The sequence below is a fragment of the Lathamus discolor genome, chromosome 5 (assembly GCF_037157495.1).
Source record: "Lathamus discolor isolate bLatDis1 chromosome 5, bLatDis1.hap1, whole genome shotgun sequence".
NCBI lineage: Eukaryota > Metazoa > Chordata > Aves > Psittaciformes > Psittacidae > Lathamus > Lathamus discolor.
In genome coordinates, this window is record NC_088888.1 from 76,261,713 (window position 1) to 76,283,296 (window position 21,584).

Below are 21,584 nucleotides of genomic sequence, written 5' to 3' on the forward strand. Positions count from 1 at the left end.
CATTCCCTCTTGTCCTGTCACTACATGCCCCTTTAAAGAAACCTGCTGTTGCTTTTTCTAAAATGCTGTTCAGCTCTGAATCGAAGATTTAAATAGGAACTGGTAAAATTTAGTAAGACTGTCAGTTTTAAAAAATGAAAATTGCAGAAAGCGGCACAATGAAAGGGAAACAGTTGCTGAGTAAGTGTTCTGTGTAGGTGTTTGAGAGCTGCTCTCAGTTCTTCCCCCATGCTTTCCCAGATTACTTCAAAGTTATTTCCTTTCCCTCCTATTTTGTGTTTGGTAGCTGAAAATGCAGTAACATGATTCATCCCGTCTATCGTGCTAAGGTTGTCACAGGCCACTTCATCATAAACGATTGTGATTTTGTGTTGGAGCTTATTTTCACAGCCTCAGTTTGCAGAGTTTAATGTTGCAGGTAACATAGGCAAAGTTACTTTCTTTATTTCCATGATGCTAATTCAGATCTGACATGTGATTGCATAGTAGCTGGTGTTTTAATTCTAGCATTAAAGTTCAATAAGTTTAGATTTATTTAATATGTCATGATACAGAAAGATATATTAAATGACACAAAATTGTCATTCTGAGGTTTTGAAATAGATACTACCAATAAAGTATGGGATGTACAATAATGGCTTCAGCACCAGAAACACGGTGTAATACTCTTTTGATTTTATGGTATGCCAAGGTTGTATCTTTACATTAATCAGTAATTATGCATATACTTTGACAGTTTAATTATGTAAAAATTATTTAATGTGTCTTAATTAATGAGGCATGCTTCAAAAGACCAAAGATCAGTTTTTTTAAACTTACCTTTGAAAGTCATTCCAATGAAAAACATGTATGCAAACCAGATGGTAATTGATACATGCATTGGATAACCTTAGTTACCTTTAATATTTTGTATGAGTATGAGATATTTGTATGAGAAAACCAGTTGTCTCTTCCATGAAATTCTTCAACCTTTTAAAGTACTTTTCATATGTGCTTTCAACCTGAATCTTAAATACTGAATGTCAGTGCCGAGAACATACTTTGATTCTTAAGCTTGAGAAAGTGGGCAACTCAAAACATAATCATATATAGATCTAGGCTAACAGTTTTACTTTTCCCCACCTCATGTTATTTGATGATTTGTGGAGGCTTTTGTAGCTCCTTTTTAATTTCAAAAAGCTGGCTTTTGTGAGACTGTTTTTGCTTTGTTGGCCTGCAGAGGGTGTTGCTCACTACCTGTTCCTCAGGTGGTACCACAGTGGTGGGTATCTTGCCTGCCTGAATATTTTAAGTTAATGCACTCCTCTCTCCATGCCCCCCCCAACCAAGCTCTGACTATTTTAGGTTACATATTGTGATGTGTCCTCATACTGCAGAGACACTGATTAGCAGAAATATCATTAAAAATGATGGCATTGAATTTTAATGTATAGTATCTCTAATGATACCGATACCTCAACTCCCCCTGTGGAGAGGATGCACCTTTAAAATAATTATTCATATATTCTTAGCAGTATGGGGCATGAGGTGGATATGGCAAGTTTTTCCTAAATCTCAGTACTCGCTTTTACAGGAAAATAAATAAAGGCAGTGTTTAAAATGTCAGCATTTGTTTTGTTTGTTAGATTCTAAAATTTTATTAGTTCGAGGTACTTGGCAGGATTTTTCTGTACAAGTGAAAGTTTTACACAGTTTTTAAGACTAGTATATCTTCTATCTACAGATTTGGTTTCTACTTGGTGGGAAAGCCTTAAACCCCAGAAGAATTATGTCTTTTACTGTCAGTCGTGTGGTGACATCATAGTAAAAGACCGGTGAGTACTGCAGTGTCTTGTATTTATAGTGATAAATGGTATAGTACTTGGTATTCATGTTATTTTGTGTACTTAGAGAGACACCTGAAAGGTATTTAGTTTGAAATTGATAGATGAGAACACTTCTGAAGCACTATGGATGACTAAAAGCAAAATTACCTGAAACAGTTTTTCACCATTTACTCATTTATTTATTGATTTCATTCTGTCTGGAAAGTAGAAACACCTTACAAAGGGAGTTGGTGCTTTGCCCTGGAACCTGGGAAATCTGTATTCTTTTCCTGCTTGTCTTTGAGTGACAAGCTGGACTTTTGTAGCTGGACTTCCCTATGTGTAAAATGTCTGCTTTGAGAGCTGTGCTTTTTGTTCATACAGAATCTCTTTGCAGTCGTCATAATTGCTTCTGGTTTTGTGGTACAAACAAAAAGCTGTAACATTTTGGCTTGGAAATATTGCAGATGATCACAGTTTTCATTGATTTAAAAAATACACATAGTCTATTAGCAATTGACATTTTTGGTATGTTGAAGAGAATAAAACCCTGAAAGTTTGAGCCTGGGCTTCTTTCTTCCTCCACGCTTTCAGGGATCCTCTTCAGTTCTGCTCAGTCTCTTACAAATTCCCTTCAGTCATCATGCTGTAATTATAGAATAGCTGCTGAGAATGGGAATGTTGAGCACATCTCCCTTCTATCTGTTAAGCAAAGCCAACCTCCACATAGTTCAGGGATGCTGAATTTGGGAAACACAAGAGCTGTTTCTTAGCTGTGTAAGTCGGCCTTACTTCTCTTCCTTACAAAGTCTGCAGAGTGAATGAGAATTTTAATAAAAAGCTACTGCATTTTCTGGCTCTTCTGATAAACAATTTTGACAGCTTCAGCTGGATATGTAAGAACTGTTAGAGATGCACCTGCAGCCTTTATGATCTATGTCACTCCTAATACATGTAATGGTAATAAAAATGTGGTAAACTCCTGTTACTTTCTTGTCATACATATGGATTTATGGCTGGCTTGAATGTAACTGAATGAGGATTTCCTGACTTTCTCTTCTGAAATGTCTCATCAGAAAGTCTAGTAATAAGTCTTATTTTGATACATTTGTAGAGTAATGAAACTTCTAATTTCTAGTCAGTAACATTTGCTTTCAAAACATTTTGCACTTTTGTATTTTTGTCTCTGAGTGGGTGTTTTCCTGAATTTCAGCACATCAAATTCATATGCATAGAGTTTACATCTTTTGGTTCTGCATCCTATAATGTGATGCAGTCAGAATTTTTGATAATGGAAAAAGAAAGAAGGCATTTTCATGGCTCTTTGCTTGGTATTTCTCCTTGAAGGAAGCCTTTGAACCCCTCAAATGGTATCACTAAAAAATATTAAGACAAGGCTAGAAGAGTGGAGCTGCCAGTGTATCCAGCAGTTTCTGTTCCAGCTCTTCCAAAAGGAAGACAGGAGTGTCGTCAGTACTTTTAGCTACAGAATTTGTGTTTGGTCTCTCCAGGGAGAGTGAATATGACAGTGGTAGCACAGGCCTTGTGATTGAAGGGAAGTTACAGAACTGTTTGAAGGGGAGCTAACTGAAGTGTGAATTAATAGGAAAGGGTGTATACTAAGAAAAATACCTAATGTCTAGAAAATTCTGCCTTTGAGAAGAAATTGAAAGAAATGGGATTTATTTTAGATAAGGCTGCGGAGAAGATGCAAGATTTCCAATTTGTAAAAAGTTGCTGCAAAGAAGGTGGCAGTAGTCTTCAGTTGAAGTGGGAGGAATTTAGCTTAAAAGAAAAAAACAACAAACCAACCCTCAAATGTATTCTAAAGCTTTTTGTATTTACTGTTGGAGACTGCAGAAGAAGCCATCATTTTAAAGACTAGATTAGAGAAATATGTTAGTAATGGCTTAAATGTAAGTGCTTCTTCTTTGATGCAAGAAAATGAACTCTATACCTTTCTTAAAATCCCCTGACTTAGTCTATTTCTTTCCATGAATCTGATAGCTTTCAGAGGCTGAGGTTATGCTGTTGGATTCTTCTCCATTACCCTTACACTACCCACATTAGAGGAAGTGATTAGGTGTTTATTGGGGGTTTTTTTCTATGATTTAAGAGCTGCAGAGAACTTGGGATACTTTCTTTTTTCTTTCTCCTCTGCCAGTTACACTAAATATAGCTCGTATATAAAATAATTCTGTAAGGCTTTATTTCTGTCATGAAGTAATTCTTAAAGGCTGGTGGTGGGTTGACTGTGACTGGACACCAGGTGCCCACCAGATCTCCCTTCCTCAGCTGGAGAGGGGAGAGAAAATATAATGAAAGGCTCGTGGATGGAGATAAAGACAGGGAGAGATCATTCACCAGTTACTGTCTCAAGCACAATAGACTCGGGGAAAAATTAATATAATTTATTATTGCCATGGTTTAAACCCAGCTGGTACTTAAGTACCATGCAGCTAATCACTCACTTCTCTCCCTACTCCTTCCCCCAGGCAGGATTGGGAGAATTGGAAGAATGTGAAACCCGTGGATTGAGATAAGAACAGTTTAATAACTAAACTAAAGTACAATATAATGATAGAAATAATACCAACAATAACAATACTGATAATAATAATAGGAAACAAAAAAATAATAAAGTGAAGTGAGAATTCAGAAAACCCAAGTGATGCACAACGCAATTGCTCACCACCCACCAGCCAATACCCAGCCCAACCTGAGTGATTGGTCCCTTCCAGGTAACTCCCCCCAGTTTACATACTGGAGAATGATGTGCTGATTTATGGATTACCCCTTTGGCTAGTTTGGTTCAGGTGTCCTGTCTCTGCTTCCTCCTGGCTTCTTGTGCACCTTCTCACTGGCAGAACCTGAGAGACCGAAAAGAACTTGATCAGGGTAAGTGCTACTTAGCAACAACTAAAACATTGATGTGCTATCATCGCTGTTCTCAAGACTAAAACCAAAACACAGCACTGCACCAGGTACTAGGAATAAAAATAACTCTATCTCAGATGAAACCAAATCAAAGCAGGAAATAAGAAATAAACCCTAAATCTTAAAAACACCTTACCCCAACCCTCCCTTCTTCTGGGTTTCATTCCTGGATGCTCCACTTCTTCTCCTCAGTGGTGCAGGGAGATGGGGAGTGGAGATTCCAGTCAGTTCATCACGTCTCTGCCACTCTTTTCTCCTCAGGGAGGACTCCTCGCACTCCTCCCCTGCTCCAGCATGGGGTCCCTCCCATGGGAGACAGTCCTGCATAAACTTCTCCAGCGTGAGTCCTGCCCCAGACTGCAGTTCTTCACACACTGCTCCAACGTGGGTCCCTTCCATGGGGTGCAGTCCTTCAGGAGCTGACTGCTTCCATGTAGGTTCTGCCCCAGGGTCACAAGTCCTGTCAGCAAACCTGTTTCAGTGTGGGCTTCTCTCTCCATGGAGTCCTGCCAGGAGCCTGCTCCAGCACAGGCTTCCTCCGGGGTCACAGCCTCCTTTGGGCACATCCTCCTGCTCCGGTGTGGAGTCCTCCATGGGCTGCAGATGGAGATCTGTTCCACCATGGACCTCCATGGGCTTCAGGGAACAACCTGCCTTGCCATGGGCTGCAGGGAAATCTCTGCTGTGGTGCCTGGAGCACCTCTACCCTCCTTCACTGATACTGGTGTCTGCAGAGCTGTTTTTCTCATATATTCTCTCTCCTGGCTGCTGTTGCACAGCAGTTTCTTCCCCTTCTTAAATATGTTACCACAGAAGCACTACCACCATCACTGATGGGCTTGGCTTTGGCCAGCAGTGGATCTGTCTTGGAGCCATTTGGCATTGGCTCCATCAGATATTGGGGAAGCTTCCAGCAGCTTCTCACAGAAGGCACCCCTGTAGCCCCTCTCAGCTAATAAAACTTTGCCATGCAAACCCAGTACAACTGATAATGAAAGCAAAGTCTGGTATTGCCTGGAGCAGCTTCTTTGGTCTATACAGTCTCAGAAGAAAGGGATTTGAGTTTTATTTTGCATGTGACTTCTGAAAGTTGAATCTTGAATCTAAATCTAAATTAAGATTGCATTATCCTTTTTTTTTTTTTAATTTTTTTAATTTTCTTTTTTTAGATGAAGGTATCCTGTGGTATTTTTGTCAAGATTTAGCTTTTTCCAAGTCTGGTATTTGACTTTGAGGGGCTTCAGAGGACATGCTCTCCCTTGCTGTTGCAGCAATCTGTTTCTGTAGTTTTTATATCAACATTTGGTGCAAGGGACCTTTACAAGAAGTAATAATAACTGTAACTGCAAAATATCCATTGTTATATTTTTCATTACTGGCTAGAATTGTTTTATTTTAGCAAGGTGACGCATTTCAAGAGAGTTTATGCCAATTTCTGCCTTATAATCATTGGAGATTCCACCTTGGGAAATGCTTCATCACAAACGTAGGAGGAAAAATACAGCCATTGCTTTCTCAAAAAGTGTCCAAAGAAAGTGCTTTTGACTGAAAGGAGGTTCAAGCACTTCCTTTTGAGAAAATGGTATACTTCCCACTTTTTTTGTAAGGTGTCCAAGCTCTCTTTCAGTGTCTTAGAAAATAATGTAATATATTGAAATATATTTTTTCTTCTTCCCTTTTAGGAAATTCCTCAGAGTCCTTCCTCTACCAAGTGAAAACTGGAGTGCTTTAGTTGAAGAGTGGTGTTGTCACCCCAACCCCTTTGCCAGAAGCACTTTGCACCCTCAGCATGGTGACTGTTTTCTTGGTGACACTTTTTTTCTGATGAATTCAGGAAGTGAACCACATGTGCCTGAATCTCCCATGTGCTGCTCAGAGACTGGACACCATACTTCTCAGAGTCGCTCCAGCTTGGTAAAGTATTTTGTTTGAATAGTTCTTAAGTGAATGTATTTCGACTTTTTTTCATTGTAAAACACTTTTTTGTCATTTGTTTATTTAATTTGTATGTATTATAGAGCTGTTTTGAAGGTCATAAGAAGTTGTTGACATTCTCTTGTACAGAAACCAGAAAATATTCTAAGCTATGATTTACATTTACTGAAGCATGCACCATGGTCTAGATATTAACCTAGATATGCAAGAAGAACGTCTTCCTATAAACTGAGTTAGAAACTATTTAATTATGTAGTTCTAAACCCGAATATTTCCCCAAAAATATATCTCAAGTGAAGGACACCAGCATTTAGTGAGATAACTGTAATGGGTTAGGCATTTGTCAAAGGATAGTGGACTGAAGAGTGAGGAGGAAACTGGAGTAATACTGCTTCTTCTTCTTAAATTGTGACTGGATGCATAACCATAAATGTGATCAAAGGAAGATGTGATTTTTATTAATTTTTTTCTTTTTTTAGCTCTAGAAAGAAAAATCAGAATGAGTTTTGGGTTCAGATGTGGCTATTTTATACTCTTAGAATATAGTAAGGAAATGGAGTTTGTTTGACTAGCGCTGCCTAGTGAAAGTGACTTGCCACCACAGATTATAACTCTTCATGTTAATATTTCTGACATGTTCTGTGGGGGGTAGATCCTAGTGTTGATTCTCTAGGAAGAAGACTGTCATTTGGCTTAGAAACACCAAAATTTATTGTTGTCCAGGAAAAAAAGAATTTGTAGGGATACTGATGTTTCAATTGTGGGACAAAGCCCACGGAGAAAGAAAATTCAGTGCTTTACTCATCTTGGAAATCTACCACTTGTATAAAAGGTCAAGCAATAATCTTCTACCAGAATATCCAGGTAGTTCACCAAAGCCTACATTTCAGGAAAGTCTTTTCTGTTAATCTACTGCTTGTCTGTATTTGTGCTGACAAAGTTTGCGCCTGTAGATACCATCTTTTCTTCCAATACCATGTATTATACCTAATTGCTGAAATCCTTCTGCAATTGTGGGAATGGTTGCTGCCTTGGCAATTTGTGCCTGTTGCAGCTGATGACTAGCTATGTACAGATTCCCAACCTGAAACTTTTAGTCTGTTGAGAAGTAACACCAGAGACTGATTCCTGCCTGCTGCTTATCATCATTAGGGATTTGTATTGTTCTCCATTAAATCACTGGGATTGTCACAAGTCAGTGGTTGCTGGTGCAATGCATCCCAGCAAGCCATCTGCTTGGGGAGCAGTTCTGTCTTACGGTCCCTATCTGCAGGTGTTGCAGCTTTGGTCTTTGGTTTCTTGTTCCATTGTTCTTTGAAAAGCAGAATATGTGGGGAGGAAAATAAGAACTGATACCCTGAAAGGATATCAGCATGGGAGAAGCAGATTAATTTGGATTAACTCTGTGGCAGTTGAAGTTATTTTTTCTAAGTATCCTTAAGAAGGGGCCTGAGCAGAATATTCTGAATGAGCAGAAGATTCTGAATTTCCAGGAGGACAATGCTTTCTGCCAGAGGTCTTCAAAGTTAATTATCTCACATTTCTGTAGTCTCAAAAAACGTCTTAGAACAATGGGAACAAATAGAGGAAGAAGCAGGGTTCATGGAATTCATATTGCATCCCAGAGACAGGGAAGCAGTCTGCCCAACACTCTCAATGTTTGCCAGAATAGGGTTGGTCTGGGGACAGAAACATGATAAAAGGATGTGGGACAAAGATGTTACTGACACATGGATCAAACCAGGAAAACAGCAGAACTTTTGAATAAGGGAGGAGGCTATTTTCTGTCAGAGGCATACAATAGTAGTTTAGTGTGATGAATTTTCATGTTTGCTTCCTAAGCTTGCGTTGAAGTTGAGAATTCTTTCCTTGTTTGTGTTAAATCCTTCTTTCTACATCTTTCACACTTGCAATGAATTTTCATTTTTGTGTTTGCTTATTTCCAGCATCACTAGTTTGCCATGTAAATGAGAAGAACTGTAAGATCCAGCAGAAACTGGACTAATAAGGAAAAAACCCCTCATACTGAAACAGAAAATTCTTCCATAATACGGGTAATAGAAAGTTAGAGGCAAGATAGATTGCTATTGGCATAAATGTTCTCGTTTCAGAGAATACTGTTGCAGTCTGCCCCAGTATGAAAGTTCTTTTTTTAATTGCATTGCAGTTCTTTGGAAAATGTTTGCTTATGACCAAAATAGTAACAAGAATGTACCAGAGATGCTTAAACAATCTTTTCCAGCCTCCAGTGGGACCAAGACAGCATCCGTCCATTGCAAACATATTTTTCACATCTATTAGTCTTCCAGTGTAACATAGTTTTTAAATGTCACATGGTCTCACAGCATCCTAATAGTATCTCTTGGGGAAAATATTTTCCCTGACACCGTATCAGGGATCCTTAGGAATAGAAACAGAAAATACTAGGCTGGTGATCTACCTCCATCTGCAGATTGCCAGCAGCTGCAAGTTGTCAAATAGATATATTGATTTAATTAGGCAGGCTAAAACTATTGCTTTTTCCATTGAAGCATGATACAATGAGTTAGTGGTGGGTTTAGGTACCATACTGCACAATTCTCATCTAGCACCTGTGACTGTAGTCAGAAAAAAACCCATACAAGTTTCAGCTTTCAGGGAAGCACTGTATCTGTATGCTTGTACTGTGAAATACTTTTACCAGCTTCAAATACTGGTTTTCACAAAACCCTGTCTACTTATCCTTGCTCAGCAAGTTAAACAAGTTATTTTACTGTGTGTTTGCGAGGAGTAGCAAGATAGGAACTGGGAAAGGATGTATGAACCAAATGTCTTTTCTGATATCCATAACCATGGGTCTATACTTCCAACATAGGCAGCTCTCTGAAGCTTTAACAGAGGCTATTAGGCTCTCCTTGGGGCTTTTAGTTTGATTCCTGGCTTGTGAGGAGCAAGCAGAACTTTGTGATCATAAGTTTACATTCCATGTGGGATGCTTTCTGTTTTTTTGTGGAGTGGTCCTTTCTGTTCATTTTATTATTTGCATAGTACAGACCAGAGAACTGTGTTAGGTATTTCCAGCATCATATCCATCAGTTCTGTCTGAGCTATAGCTTTGAGAAAGATGTCCAGTATTGCTTTAATACCTCAAATGATGGAAGTTTTATCACATTCTTTCATTCATGTTTCAGTGGTTAATTGTATTGACTCTTTCATGGCTTCTTATTAAATTAAGCACACTCAGAATTACAACTCTGTATCTGTTTTTATCTCTAAGTGTATATATTTTCTATAAATTATTTTTGTAGGAGCTTTCCAAACAGTTTTCCAAATTTTTAGCATACTTCATAGATCCATTTTTGCAGTAATCGTGTCACTAATTCTGAAGATGTTATGTTTTTCCATTTATCCATCTCGACTATTCAGTTGTTTATGCAGTCTGAGGTCATATTTGCCCTTTCTTTTGTAGCATCTCATTAGTAACTCTGGCTTGGTTAGCTACCATCATCTAAATTCTTCTGACTTTTGCTGTCTTCCACTATTCCTTTATTCCTTCCAGTGTTCCTTTATGTTATCATCACAGGCTTTGTTGTCCATGTTGTTCCTCAATATATGACCTGGCATTTGGCTATATTTTAGTGCCAGATTGTTAGACTGTTAGACTAAGCACAACCAACCTACTTAATGGTCCAGACTGGTGTGTATATCTCCTCTATCTCCCTTGTTTACTACTTCCCTATCCTTGCAGCAGGAAGTACTTAAACCTTTCCATACAGTAATTGAAAAAATGGGCCCAGGATGTCTGTTTCACTTGTCTATAATCTCTTTCATCCCCTGCCTAATTGCAGACCACATGTACTTCAGGGCACCTGAATTAGACTAAATCAATTACCAATGCATTATATTTTTATTTTTTATTTTATTAGAACGATTGTGCTTGGAAATCTGCATAGTCTGAAAGTCCACAATCCGTATTCTGAAACCTGCGTAATGGCCATATCTGAAAACTTACCTTTGTAAGATGAAAAGTATAGCTGGCATAGCTAGGGCCATCGGATTTACTTCATGCTGTTTGCTGGTGGGGTTGGAGATTTTTTTTATTTTTGTTTGTTTGTTTGTTTTCTGTTAAGAATTTTGTGGTGTAATAAAGCCACAGAGCACCACTTTTTGTTCTGGACATCAGTCGGATGCATCAGCATCATACACGTTAAAATTTGAACACTAAGGAGCATGATAGTGGTGAAGAGAAACCATGCTCCCTGAAGCGCGCATGTGTATTTTGTGCAGTTCATGGAAACTGTCACCATATTTTACAAAGGTTACTGAAAAAGATAAATTTGGAGTTTTTTCCTCTCAACTAGTTTAATTTATGCTAAATTTGGATACTGTTCTTGTAGGCACGTGCTGCAGTATGATTTCTCAAGTTGATAATGACTGGTTTGGATTTATAAACCAAGCGAATAACACAGTAGTTGTTTAACTACACATAGGTATTTTTATGCACTGTATACTGCATGAACAATAGCGATTATATGAAGACCACATTTAAAAATGCAATTTAGATGTCTTCTCATTGCATTCTCAGGATTTCTGGCTCCAGGAGGGTTTATTAACCCAGGAGCATCATTGTGATTATATTTACAGACTGATTCCAGACCAGAGCTATGCTTACTGTGCTACCCGAGGTTAATAAACCAGCATAGAACCAATTCTGGAGATTAGACTTCGGATTAAAGAAGGAGTTGTGCTTACTTGTATCTTTATACTGATACTGAATTTAAATATTAACAGTGGATCTACTAGGGCAGATGACAGCTTCATTCAGAAATGAGGTCTTTTTCAATAGGCAGCATTGGATGCATAAGCATAAGGCAAGTATTGAATGACGTTTTGGCCGGTGTAGAGACTTCTTGAACCAGATGTTATACACAGTCTTTGTTTTTAATAAGCCCTTGATGAACATTGCTTCCCCTGAATTTCTGAAGACTTTTTGAAACTTGTGTGTACTTTTAATATGAAAAATACTTTCCTGTAGTGAGTACCAAACTGTATTATGTATTGTGTGACAAATACTTTTCTTTAATACAAGCCAGGTTATGATTTCATAATATGACCTATGAGAGTAAATGTTTCTTTCCTCTTCAGCTTTTCCTAAATTTTTGTGATTTTATGTATGTCAGTGATACCCTCAGCTTTCTGTCTTTTATGCTTTCTCCCATTATGTGTGTTCTCTTGCCACAAATGGAAACTGTTTTCCACCTCTGATTATTATTCTTTGTCAGTACCTTTTCTGGTTTTGCTTGAATTGAGGGAGCGGGGTTGATCAAGAACAGAATGCACCGCACCTTTCTGGAATATCATGCTATGATGTGTTCTTCAGCTGTTTCTTAGTAATTCAAAATGCTCTGTAGACATTTTCTGCTCTTGGCTGAACAGTGAACTGGTATTTCCTATAAAACTGTTCACAGTGGCTAGAGCATTTTACTGATAGATGCCAGTCACATCGCAGCATTGTATTTTATGTATATATTTTGGAATATTTCTTTTCATGTGCATTATTTTGCCTGTATGATCAAATTCACATTGTCATTTTATCATCCAGTCACTCAGTATTATGAGATTCCCCTTTTAGCTATTACAGGTTGTACTGTGCGGTCAGTATATATTGCCGGATTTTAAAACTAGTGTGAAACTTGCAAGCAAGTCAAAGTGTAGAAAGCTAAAGTAGTCAGTGCAAATCTGTGTGCACGTAAACATAAAGAGAACAGAAACTAGTACAAAGTTCACTATCTACTCTGGAGAGTATGGTAAAATTATGTATTCTTTTTTCAGAATAACTGAGTGACACTTAAGTGACATTTCTTTGTCCTACAGAAATCAAAGGAAAATACCAGAGTAGTCTGTAAGCGCTGCAAGACAATGCTGGGAGAAACAGTATCATCAGGTATGGGATGTACAAAACCAAACTAGATGTCACTGTATCAGCCATTGAGCACTGGAGGTTAAAAACTCTGGAAAACAAATTTATCAGTAAGGTGCAGGGCTGGTTCATGTGTGTTTGTCTCATTCCCTGCTGGAACAGGTGAGATTGTTGCTTCCACCGTTAGACCTTGAAATGAGTTACAGTGGGGATTTTCCTCATCCTTTTTTCTGTAGTGCATTGGGCTAATTCCAGAGTTTTAGAAGACTCAGTGCATGATTCCAGTTTACTAAGAATTCCAGTGAAAAAGGACGCCCATCAGTCCTACAGAATAATGGAAAGGTTAATTCACAATTTGATAACATAGAACTAAAAGCTAAAGATATGATTGCTGGCAACCAGCCTGGTCTTATGGGAAGGAAGCCTTTGTCAAAGAAATAGGTTATGTCTCTTCATCATTTGGTGATGAGATGATGAGATTATTGGTTTAAAAGCTGTCATTATATTGAATCAGCAGGGTTTACCTGGAGTAGTGTGAAGATGAGTCTCTGGTGGTTTTTAAAAGGCAGTTATTAACAGGAGAGAAGCAATATTAAGACTTACTAGCAGGGTTCATTCTTTCATACTCCACTGCATCAGTCAGCATGAGCCTGGCTCAGTTCAAAGATCTGGAGAATATAAAAACTTCTCAGAAAATGCAAGCCTGTTTAAGAAATAAGTCATGAGGAGATGCAAGACAGAAGGGGGTCTGTTACTGAAGGTTCCAATTGTCCTGCACAGAGATGTGAACAGTACAGGCTTTAATAAAACCAAATTGAAGGTAAGATGTATGAAAGCCAGCAAAACAGGTTGTGACTTTGGGAAAGCAGTGGTTGGAAAAAAGCTTCACAGATCTTCATGATTAATAGAATAGATGCCTTAATCTAGCCTTCAGATAGTTGTAGCAGCCAGTAATTGATGTGATCAGTAGGTATGGGAAAAGAAAAATACTGTGTAGATACGCAAAGATTTGGTCCTCTGAGCATGGCTGAAGTTAGATACATATCCATGTTTCTTAAGTACTATAGAAAAGCTAGACAGAGTTCAAAGAACAGACAGAAAAACTAGACAGAAATATATGGTATAAGTCTAGGCAGAACCCTCTTTGTGGCACGAGAATACAGAGCAGACTTGACTGTCATGCTTTGCTGCTTCCTCATGAGCAGATATCAGTGCCAGATAAAACCGGATTAGAGTGGTGTAGCTGTGGAGGCCAGATTTGCCTTTGAAATGCCTCTGTCAGCCTTTGAAATTCCCCAAATCTATCCCCATATACTTGTGTGATTTTTTTTTTTTTTTTTCTCTGGGGAAATCCTACCCTTTGTCTCTCAGCAGGCAAACATCTTCTCATACCCAATGCCCTTGCAGCAGTAGCACCAGTGCCTTACCAGGTTAACAGCTGGGGAGCTAGGGTGAGTAAATTGGCTTCTTTTCCTCCTGTCTCTGAGAAGCAGGGACAGCATGGAGCAGACTAAAATTACACTCAGAGGTAGAATATAATTTCCTAACAAAGGATAATTAAAAAAGTGTAGTATTTATCTGGAGAAAGGGTGGGATTGTTAAGCCTTTGGAGTCTTCAAAACAGATCAAGTGTCTTTCTGGAATGCTTGCTTTCATCCAGTTTTAATGGTGTGTGTGGACGGAGATCAGATGACACAGTCCCTTCAACCCTTAAAATTTATGGACCTGATGAATCTTTACTGTTGTTGACATGCTAAAGCTTAGTGGAATGAAGTTTATTACTGTGTATGTTTAACCTGTTCTGATGGCCCTCTGGTTAGACTGTGTTTGTAGCATAGACCCAGAGCTTCAATATGATTATCTTTGACCTGACTTTACTGGTGGGGATTAAATTCTGTACTCAAACACTTCCATTTAGTGTTAAAGGCACAGTGGAGCTTTTTGGGAACAATTACATTGAAACCCAGAATGTATGCAGTATTAGTGTAGAGTTAGTGCAGTTTTTGGAAAGAAATTCTATTCTGCTCTTTGAGCAAAGAAGAAAATTATTCCCCTGTGTGTGCTGTTATTAAAACTGTCTCTTGTGATTCACTGCAGCATTACTGAGCAGCAGAGGGTACTAAAATACTTATGCAAGCTGTGCTGATCTCGGTACTTTAGGAAAGTTCTTTCGATTCATCTTTCAGGTTTGGCTTGAGCCTCTTGCTTTGTTTCAAGATGATTGTTCTCATCATTAAACAAGGATCGATATGAATGATAAATTGCTGATCATGTAATTAACTCAGAGCAGTTTTCTTCTAGCAATGTATGTTTTCTCTTATTGTTTGCTTCTCCTCCCCCAAACCAAAGCAGAATTTGACTGCCTGCTGCTCCTCTTAATTGAGCGCTGAACAAAAGTTTAATTACTATAGTGATAAAGTGACTTGCAGTCTACTCTTAACAAGTTGGTTATTCTACTGTACTTGAAAAACGTGTTTGTCGTTTTAGATACCATTAAATATTATGTCACTGAGGTGATTATTCAACCGTCTCATGGAAATTTCAGCCCAAAACCCAGGTAATAAACATTGAAAAAAACCCCAAGTAATTTGCTCAAGTTAATGTTTTAGAAGGGGTGCTTGAAATACAGTAACATTTTAATTTCTTGAATAATTATATATAATAAAAAAGTGCTGTCACATTTTATGTAATCATCACAGAATTAAGCACTGTGAAGCTAATGTAGTATGAAGTCACTCATGTAAAATTTTGTTTGCTTGTGTTTGTGTGTGATGCAGGAAAGAGATTGTGTATAATTTGTTGCAGTGTCTCACTACCTAGGTGCTAAGCCAAAATCCAATACTTCTTTTTTTAACTCAGTAGTTTGCATGACTAAATATGGAAATGGAAGGTTAAATTATGTAAAATTAAGTAAAGTTTGAATTACTTACTTGGAAGTAAGATTTTTGAATTTTCAAGTAATCCAGATCGAAGTTAAGACTAAGATGAAATAGAACGTCATCTAGCTGTCTTATATCATGTACTATGTGTTAGTTCCTTTGTGAATTGTATTTGAAATATGTGCATCATTCTGAACTTTATGTTCATATGTGTAAAAGAGAACAGGGGAAAGCTTTTATTCAGCATTAGACATTTGATGTTGGTCAAAATAAAGGATGTGGAACTATCTATTAAAAAAATTCTTCTGCAGGAAATAGAAGGTCCTCTGTTTTGAGGGAGAGAAAGACAAAGAAGCCCCATCTCTCATTAAAAAGTGATTGTAGGATGTAGTGGAATCAGTAGTATGGAGATAACTCATCTATTTGCACTGCATTGATACGAATGACTTTGCCCATGTAGTTGTTAATGAAAACATATAATAAGGGGTTCATTTTTAAACAGGTCTCAGTTCATCCAGGGTATAGTTGCTCAGTGTCTTGTGGAATTGTCCTCTGCAAAAAGCACATTTAGATTCACCTTGAAAGGGGATAATGGAAAAACCTACATTCTGGTAAGATTTTTTTGTTGCTTTTTTTTTTTTTTTAACTTTATCCTGCTGAAAAAAAGTTTAACCTATGAATCCCAGCTCCTAAAACGTATTATTTATGCTGTTCATGATTGTATGCTTAATGAAAATTAGTAAATTCAGATTCTTGAAGTAGTTCTGAAAAGATATGTTCAAGTAAGAAATTTTCCCCTGGACTTTCATCAAGGTAGATACACATATAGAAATTTTCTGTATTAATACAGTAATGAAGGTACTACAGATGTACTGCAAGTAGCACAGAAATAACGCTGTGTTTTGTATTCAGAAAATAAAGCTTATTTTTTTACTTTATAATACATATATTCTTGCTCCAGTGCTTCTTCTCTTTAATCACCAGAAGTTCATCAAATTGTGTCGCATCTTTCACAAATATTGTCTTAAGTCAGCAGAGACTAGTAATGTAGTCATTACATTGCACTGCAAAGTGAAGTGCAAACAAAAACAAAATTACCTATTATATTTAATGTTCTAATGCTGTTAAACTTGGTTAAGCTTGATATTTAAATAGTGACAGCTAAGTTCCTCAAACTTCAAAATGGAAAGGAATTTGGGTCTGGAGTTATCTCAATACTATATACTTGGTATAACAAGTGATGTTTTCTTTTGGTCATGAACTAAATATAGGCAGTAATTTTGCAGTTTGTATGAGTAATTCATAGACACAAAAAAAAAAATACATGATTATAGATTCCTGCCCTGTGCAGTACAGGTGCACTTTTTTGAGGTAGGCAATCTAATTAAATAAACCATTTTACATATACATTGTCCAAGTTCTATGATTTGTGAACATCCAGATTCTGAGGTGTCTATCTATTGCTTTTAAATAAATTTTAGTGCCAAGAAAACATTTACACAACCACTGAGAAATGCTTCCTCCGTGATGATAAAATAAGGTCTCATAACCAGGCCCCTAATTGTCACTGTGTATAATCTAATTGAGAAGTCATTAAAAATTGTTGATTTCTCCCTTGTATAGCTAGGTTACATAATATTCTGATGCTTAAATCTACTGGCTTGTGTAGGACAAGCTGGCTATTTCCAGGTGAAAAATCACCTTATTTAGCAGATTGCGATTAATCTTAGCTAAGTTTCTTTTTTGCCAGTGTATTGATTAGAGGAGGAGGCTGAATTAGCATAGAGGCTGGCTTCTGATTGGCATCCCTTCCTTTTTATTAGTGAGTTATTAATACTTTTTCTGTGTGTTTAACATCAGAAAGCCCTCACTCATGTTCGGGGTACGGTTCTAGGTACTGTACGCACACCCACAGGTGTTCTGGTGTCATCAGTTAAGTCTTAGGACTCAGAGGCCTTGTGGAGACAAGTGTAATCTTAAGCACTGCTAATATTAATGATTGCAAACAGCTAAATAGTAAAAAATGTGGGTGCTTGAGGCTGTGAGTGCACAGCCAAGTCAGACAAGTGGTCTAATCACTGGTGCATCATGGACCAGCTGTCCCACTTGTTTGTTTTGACAACGAGCCAAAGATACTCATTCACAGTGTTTGTGCTTACATATCTGAATGCACACAGCTTAGCCTTTGTGTGTGATAATTAAGATTGAGTCTTTTTAATATTTTTTTTAAACCACAGATATTATGTATATTCATTTTCATCCTTTCCTCTGCATGTATCACTTAACGTTACCAGTAATAATATTTGCAGATATCATGAGTTTCTGTTAAGTTGGTCATAACCAACTTCCTGAAAGCTGTATAGGACTTATTGGTGGTTGTTTTTTTCTTCGAAAGATGACAGTAAATTAACGTCTTTGTTTCAGGAAAAGAAAAAAAGGTGGCATATACAGATTTCCTTATTTATCCTAAATGTATATCTGTCCTCTTCACATTCGCTAAAAGATGAATCACTTGCCTCCTCTCTTTGCTCCACTGTTGAAGAGCTCCCTATCTTGGAGTTGCATGACTTGCAATCTCAGAATAAGATATGGACCTCAAATGGATAGTGAGAAAATGGTACTTTACTGGTCATTATGGCAACATCTTAATAGATGCAATGTTTTTTCTGTACTATAAGGACTATAGGTTTGAAAGAGGTAAATAAATAATTTTGTGGATAGATTAAACCCACAGAAGATAAACCTGTGAAAATCAAAGTGTGTGTGGTGGAGTTAGGAGTGTTTGAATACTAACTGCAGTCTTCCAGTACTGACTGAAAGATTTTTTTTTTGGGGGGTGGGATTAATCTGTAAAGTGCTTTGAAAGTAAGGTGCAGTTTGTATTTCAGGAGTGAGTGGAGAAGAAGTGGGAAGATATCCTGTTACATAGATAAATACATAATAAATCGGAGAGACCTGATCTGTAAATCAGGTACTGATTCTTGTACCATGTCTGGGAGGGCATGAGCAGAACAAGTTTGCATTGGTCAAGGTTTGAGAGGGAGATGTTCCAGTGATCAGGATGTGAGATAATGAGTACCTTGTTGAGACTATCCAGCTCTCCTAGAAAGCTTTATTCTTTGTGAAGTATAATGAAACTGTATCTGAACAGTCTGAATGTGAGGACAAAGGAGCTCTCATGACAGATGTTTGCATTACTGAGCTTTCCTCCTAAGAACATCTTTGAAACCTATTGATAAGGTGATAGAAAAAAAAATCAATTTAACAAACAAACAAACAAAAAAACCCAATGGAAAAACAGCCAAACACTTTCTCTTGATGTTGTCCTTTCAGAAAAGGTCATTAATCTGCACTGTGAATGAATTCTAAACTTTATATATTTATCTTTCTGTAAAGGTTCTTTTCATACTGGAGATAATATCAAAGGAATTTGGTTGTTCAGGCTTTGCTATACAAAATGGTAGAGAGGAAGGAAAGATTGTACATTGGAGGTAACAGTTGAAAGCACAGTTCAAAAACTGAAACTGTGTTAGCCAGGAATAACATTTATAAAGTGCTTTGAGTCAACACACAGTCTTAGTGAGTGATCATTCAGACAAAAGCAAGATCAAAAAATAATTCATGCATGAGGAAAAGGAAATTATTGCCTAAAGAATCAAATGTACTTCAGAAGTTGATTTTCTAATGGCCAAATGTCCTTCCACCCGCAAAGATGCATTTGCTTTCTCTGTATGGTTTGCTTAATTATTAATACAGATCTCTTGCATTGCTGTTGAGACAAAGACATACTCTGAATGAATGGTAGAACGTTACTGTCAGATGCCATGTATCAGATGCCACTTGAGGTAGAAAGAAGTACTTTTCTAACAGGCCATGTTGCAAAAGAAATTGGTTGGTTGCTTTCTGTAAAGCAAGTTGCAGAAGGATTCTGAATGGAGCAGACAGCCATTGCTACTTTGTTCCCTAAAATAGTTTGAAGGATATTTCTCTTCTGAAAAGCATCCCAGGAGGCTCCTTTACAGGGAAGTTTTGATCATTTCAAAAGGAAGGAACTCTAGTTAAAGGTAAGCATATTAGCAGCTCCCTGTGTGTATAGGACACTTCTTTTTTTTCCCCATTTTCTCTGACACATCTTCAACACTTGGCTTAAAGTGCCATCTGTAATGGTCGTAGCTAATGAGGTATTTTGCAGTTTAGGCTATGAATGTGTACAGTGAGTTACTGGAGCAAAACTGATGAACAGCCACTTGCTAAGCCAAGTGCAGTTGCTTGTCATCATTTATGTGCATGGGCTCAAGTGATTCTCCTCCTCCCATCCCTCCCAAGACATCTTTATCAATATATCTCATTCCTCCTTTATGAACCTACCACTGTAATGTTCTGAGCCTTGGGCTCTGATAAATTGTGACTGTCACATTCAATTATAACATATACTATGTGTCCTACAGGGGATATCATACGTCTGCTACCTAACATCATGTAACTTGTTTTACTTGAAGCTGATTAGGTCATGAGAAGCAGCAGATTATTCTCTAGTGAGCAGCACTGCATAAATCCTGTTTTCTATGACAAATATTTCACATATAAACATTTCATACAGGCTCAGGACTTGTATAAATTTATTTCCACTGGTAAGTCAGATCACCACTTCAGGTTGTGAATAAAGGAAAAGCCTGACTTTTTTTTATACACTGCTTATCATGAAGGTCCTGAATCACAAGCTGAAACACTTGCATAGAGATTAAATGCACCACATTATGCACAATCGCATAAAGATTAAAAAAGTTCCATAATGTGATGCAAAATGTTCATATTTCTCAAAATGCTCCCCTGTAAATACCTGATGAATTGCTGTGAGCAAGTAGTGCTGAAGAATGCCAGTCCCATAGTCAAATATAAAAATTTGACTTTATCCCTGCATGTGTTAGCTCCATCCAGTCATTACTGTCATGCTTTTTCTAAAAATCCTTAATTTTTGGCAGTTCCAGTGGGCAGTCTTTCAGTTCGCTGTGTTTAGCCCTCAGTTGTTGAACACCATATGCTCAACTAATTCATAAAAAACCCCTGTGAAATTAGAGAAATAATCTGTTTGATACTGAAACAGATGACTCGGGACTGTTTCTTCTGTTACCACCGAAGGGAATGTGCTACAGTCACAGAAAGATGCAGCTTCACAGAAATAATGATCTTAAAAGTGACTGTGATAAATCAGACTTCAGTTTATTGTATTCACCCACTTTTCTCTGTGAGAGGCTGTGCAGACTGTGCTGAATAATAAAATGTCAATTTATGTCTATTAACGCTTTGTTAGAATCTTAGTAAGAATGTGGCTTTTCTATCAGCTGATTTAGTATCAGAGTAAAGGAACAGTATAATAAATAATTTCTTCATTTGTAGATATGGCTTTTAAATTCTGACACTTTGCTGGTGGAGTCTTCAGGAAGTTCCTCCTCCCATGATGTTTTTACACCATTTGGAGATCTTTTCATGCCTAGCTCTGGACCAGTGGGAACCTGGAATGCTGTCAAAGTCCTGTACCAGCCATGCACTAAAAGCAGGAATAAGGAGTAAGTGCAGCCTTTTCTGACCTCAGGTTCTGATCTTTGCATTTGAGATGTATCTCTTTGAAATAGCATATTTTTTTATTATATTTATTTTTAAGCATAATGCTGGTAGAATATTATTTGGCTTCTGCTACAGCCAAAGAGAATCTAGTTGTTAATTTTTTGCATCATAATAATAAAACACAAACCGAAGAGTTATGTTGTTTATAGCGGCACATGTAGATAACTTGGGTTATATATGTATGTATATGACAGAAATAGAAGTTGTTTCTGTTATATGTGAGAGTAATGTGCTTTTCCATTTATGCTTTTTTTTTTTTCCTGCCATCTTAACTCATAGAATCATAGAATGGTATGGGTTGGAAAGGACCATAAGATCTTCTGGTTTCAAGCCCCCTGCCATGTGCAGGCAAACCTCCCACTAGACCAGGTTGCTTAAGTCCTCATCCAGGCTGGCCTAGAACACTGACAGGGATGGAGCATTCACCACTTCTTTGGGCAAACCTGTTCCAGTGCCTCACCACTGTGACAGTAAAGAGCTTCTTCCTTGTATCTAACCTAAATC

At 37.6% G+C, this 21,584-nt stretch overlaps 1 protein-coding gene across 4 annotated transcripts in view; it reads left to right on the forward strand.

The window, feature by feature from the left end:
* The window catches only part of UBE3D (ubiquitin protein ligase E3D), an 85,403-nt gene that overhangs the window by 1,148 nt on the left and 62,671 nt on the right, over positions 1–21,584 (forward strand). For 2 of the 4 annotated variants that reach the window (XM_065681359.1, XM_065681360.1), the window contains exons 3-8: positions 1,724–1,814; positions 6,425–6,656; positions 12,531–12,600; positions 15,064–15,133; positions 15,958–16,066; positions 20,853–21,022. In XM_065681359.1, the coding sequence (XP_065537431.1) occupies positions 1,724–1,814; positions 6,425–6,656; positions 12,531–12,600; positions 15,064–15,133; positions 15,958–16,066; positions 20,853–21,022 (742 nt within the window). Of the gene's footprint in view, positions 1–1,723; positions 1,815–4,551; positions 4,704–6,424; positions 6,657–8,623; positions 8,732–12,530; positions 12,601–15,063; positions 15,134–15,957; positions 16,067–20,852; positions 21,023–21,584 lie in introns of those variants that run through there. The other 2 variants (XM_065681361.1, XM_065681362.1) reach the window with 2 other exon arrangements.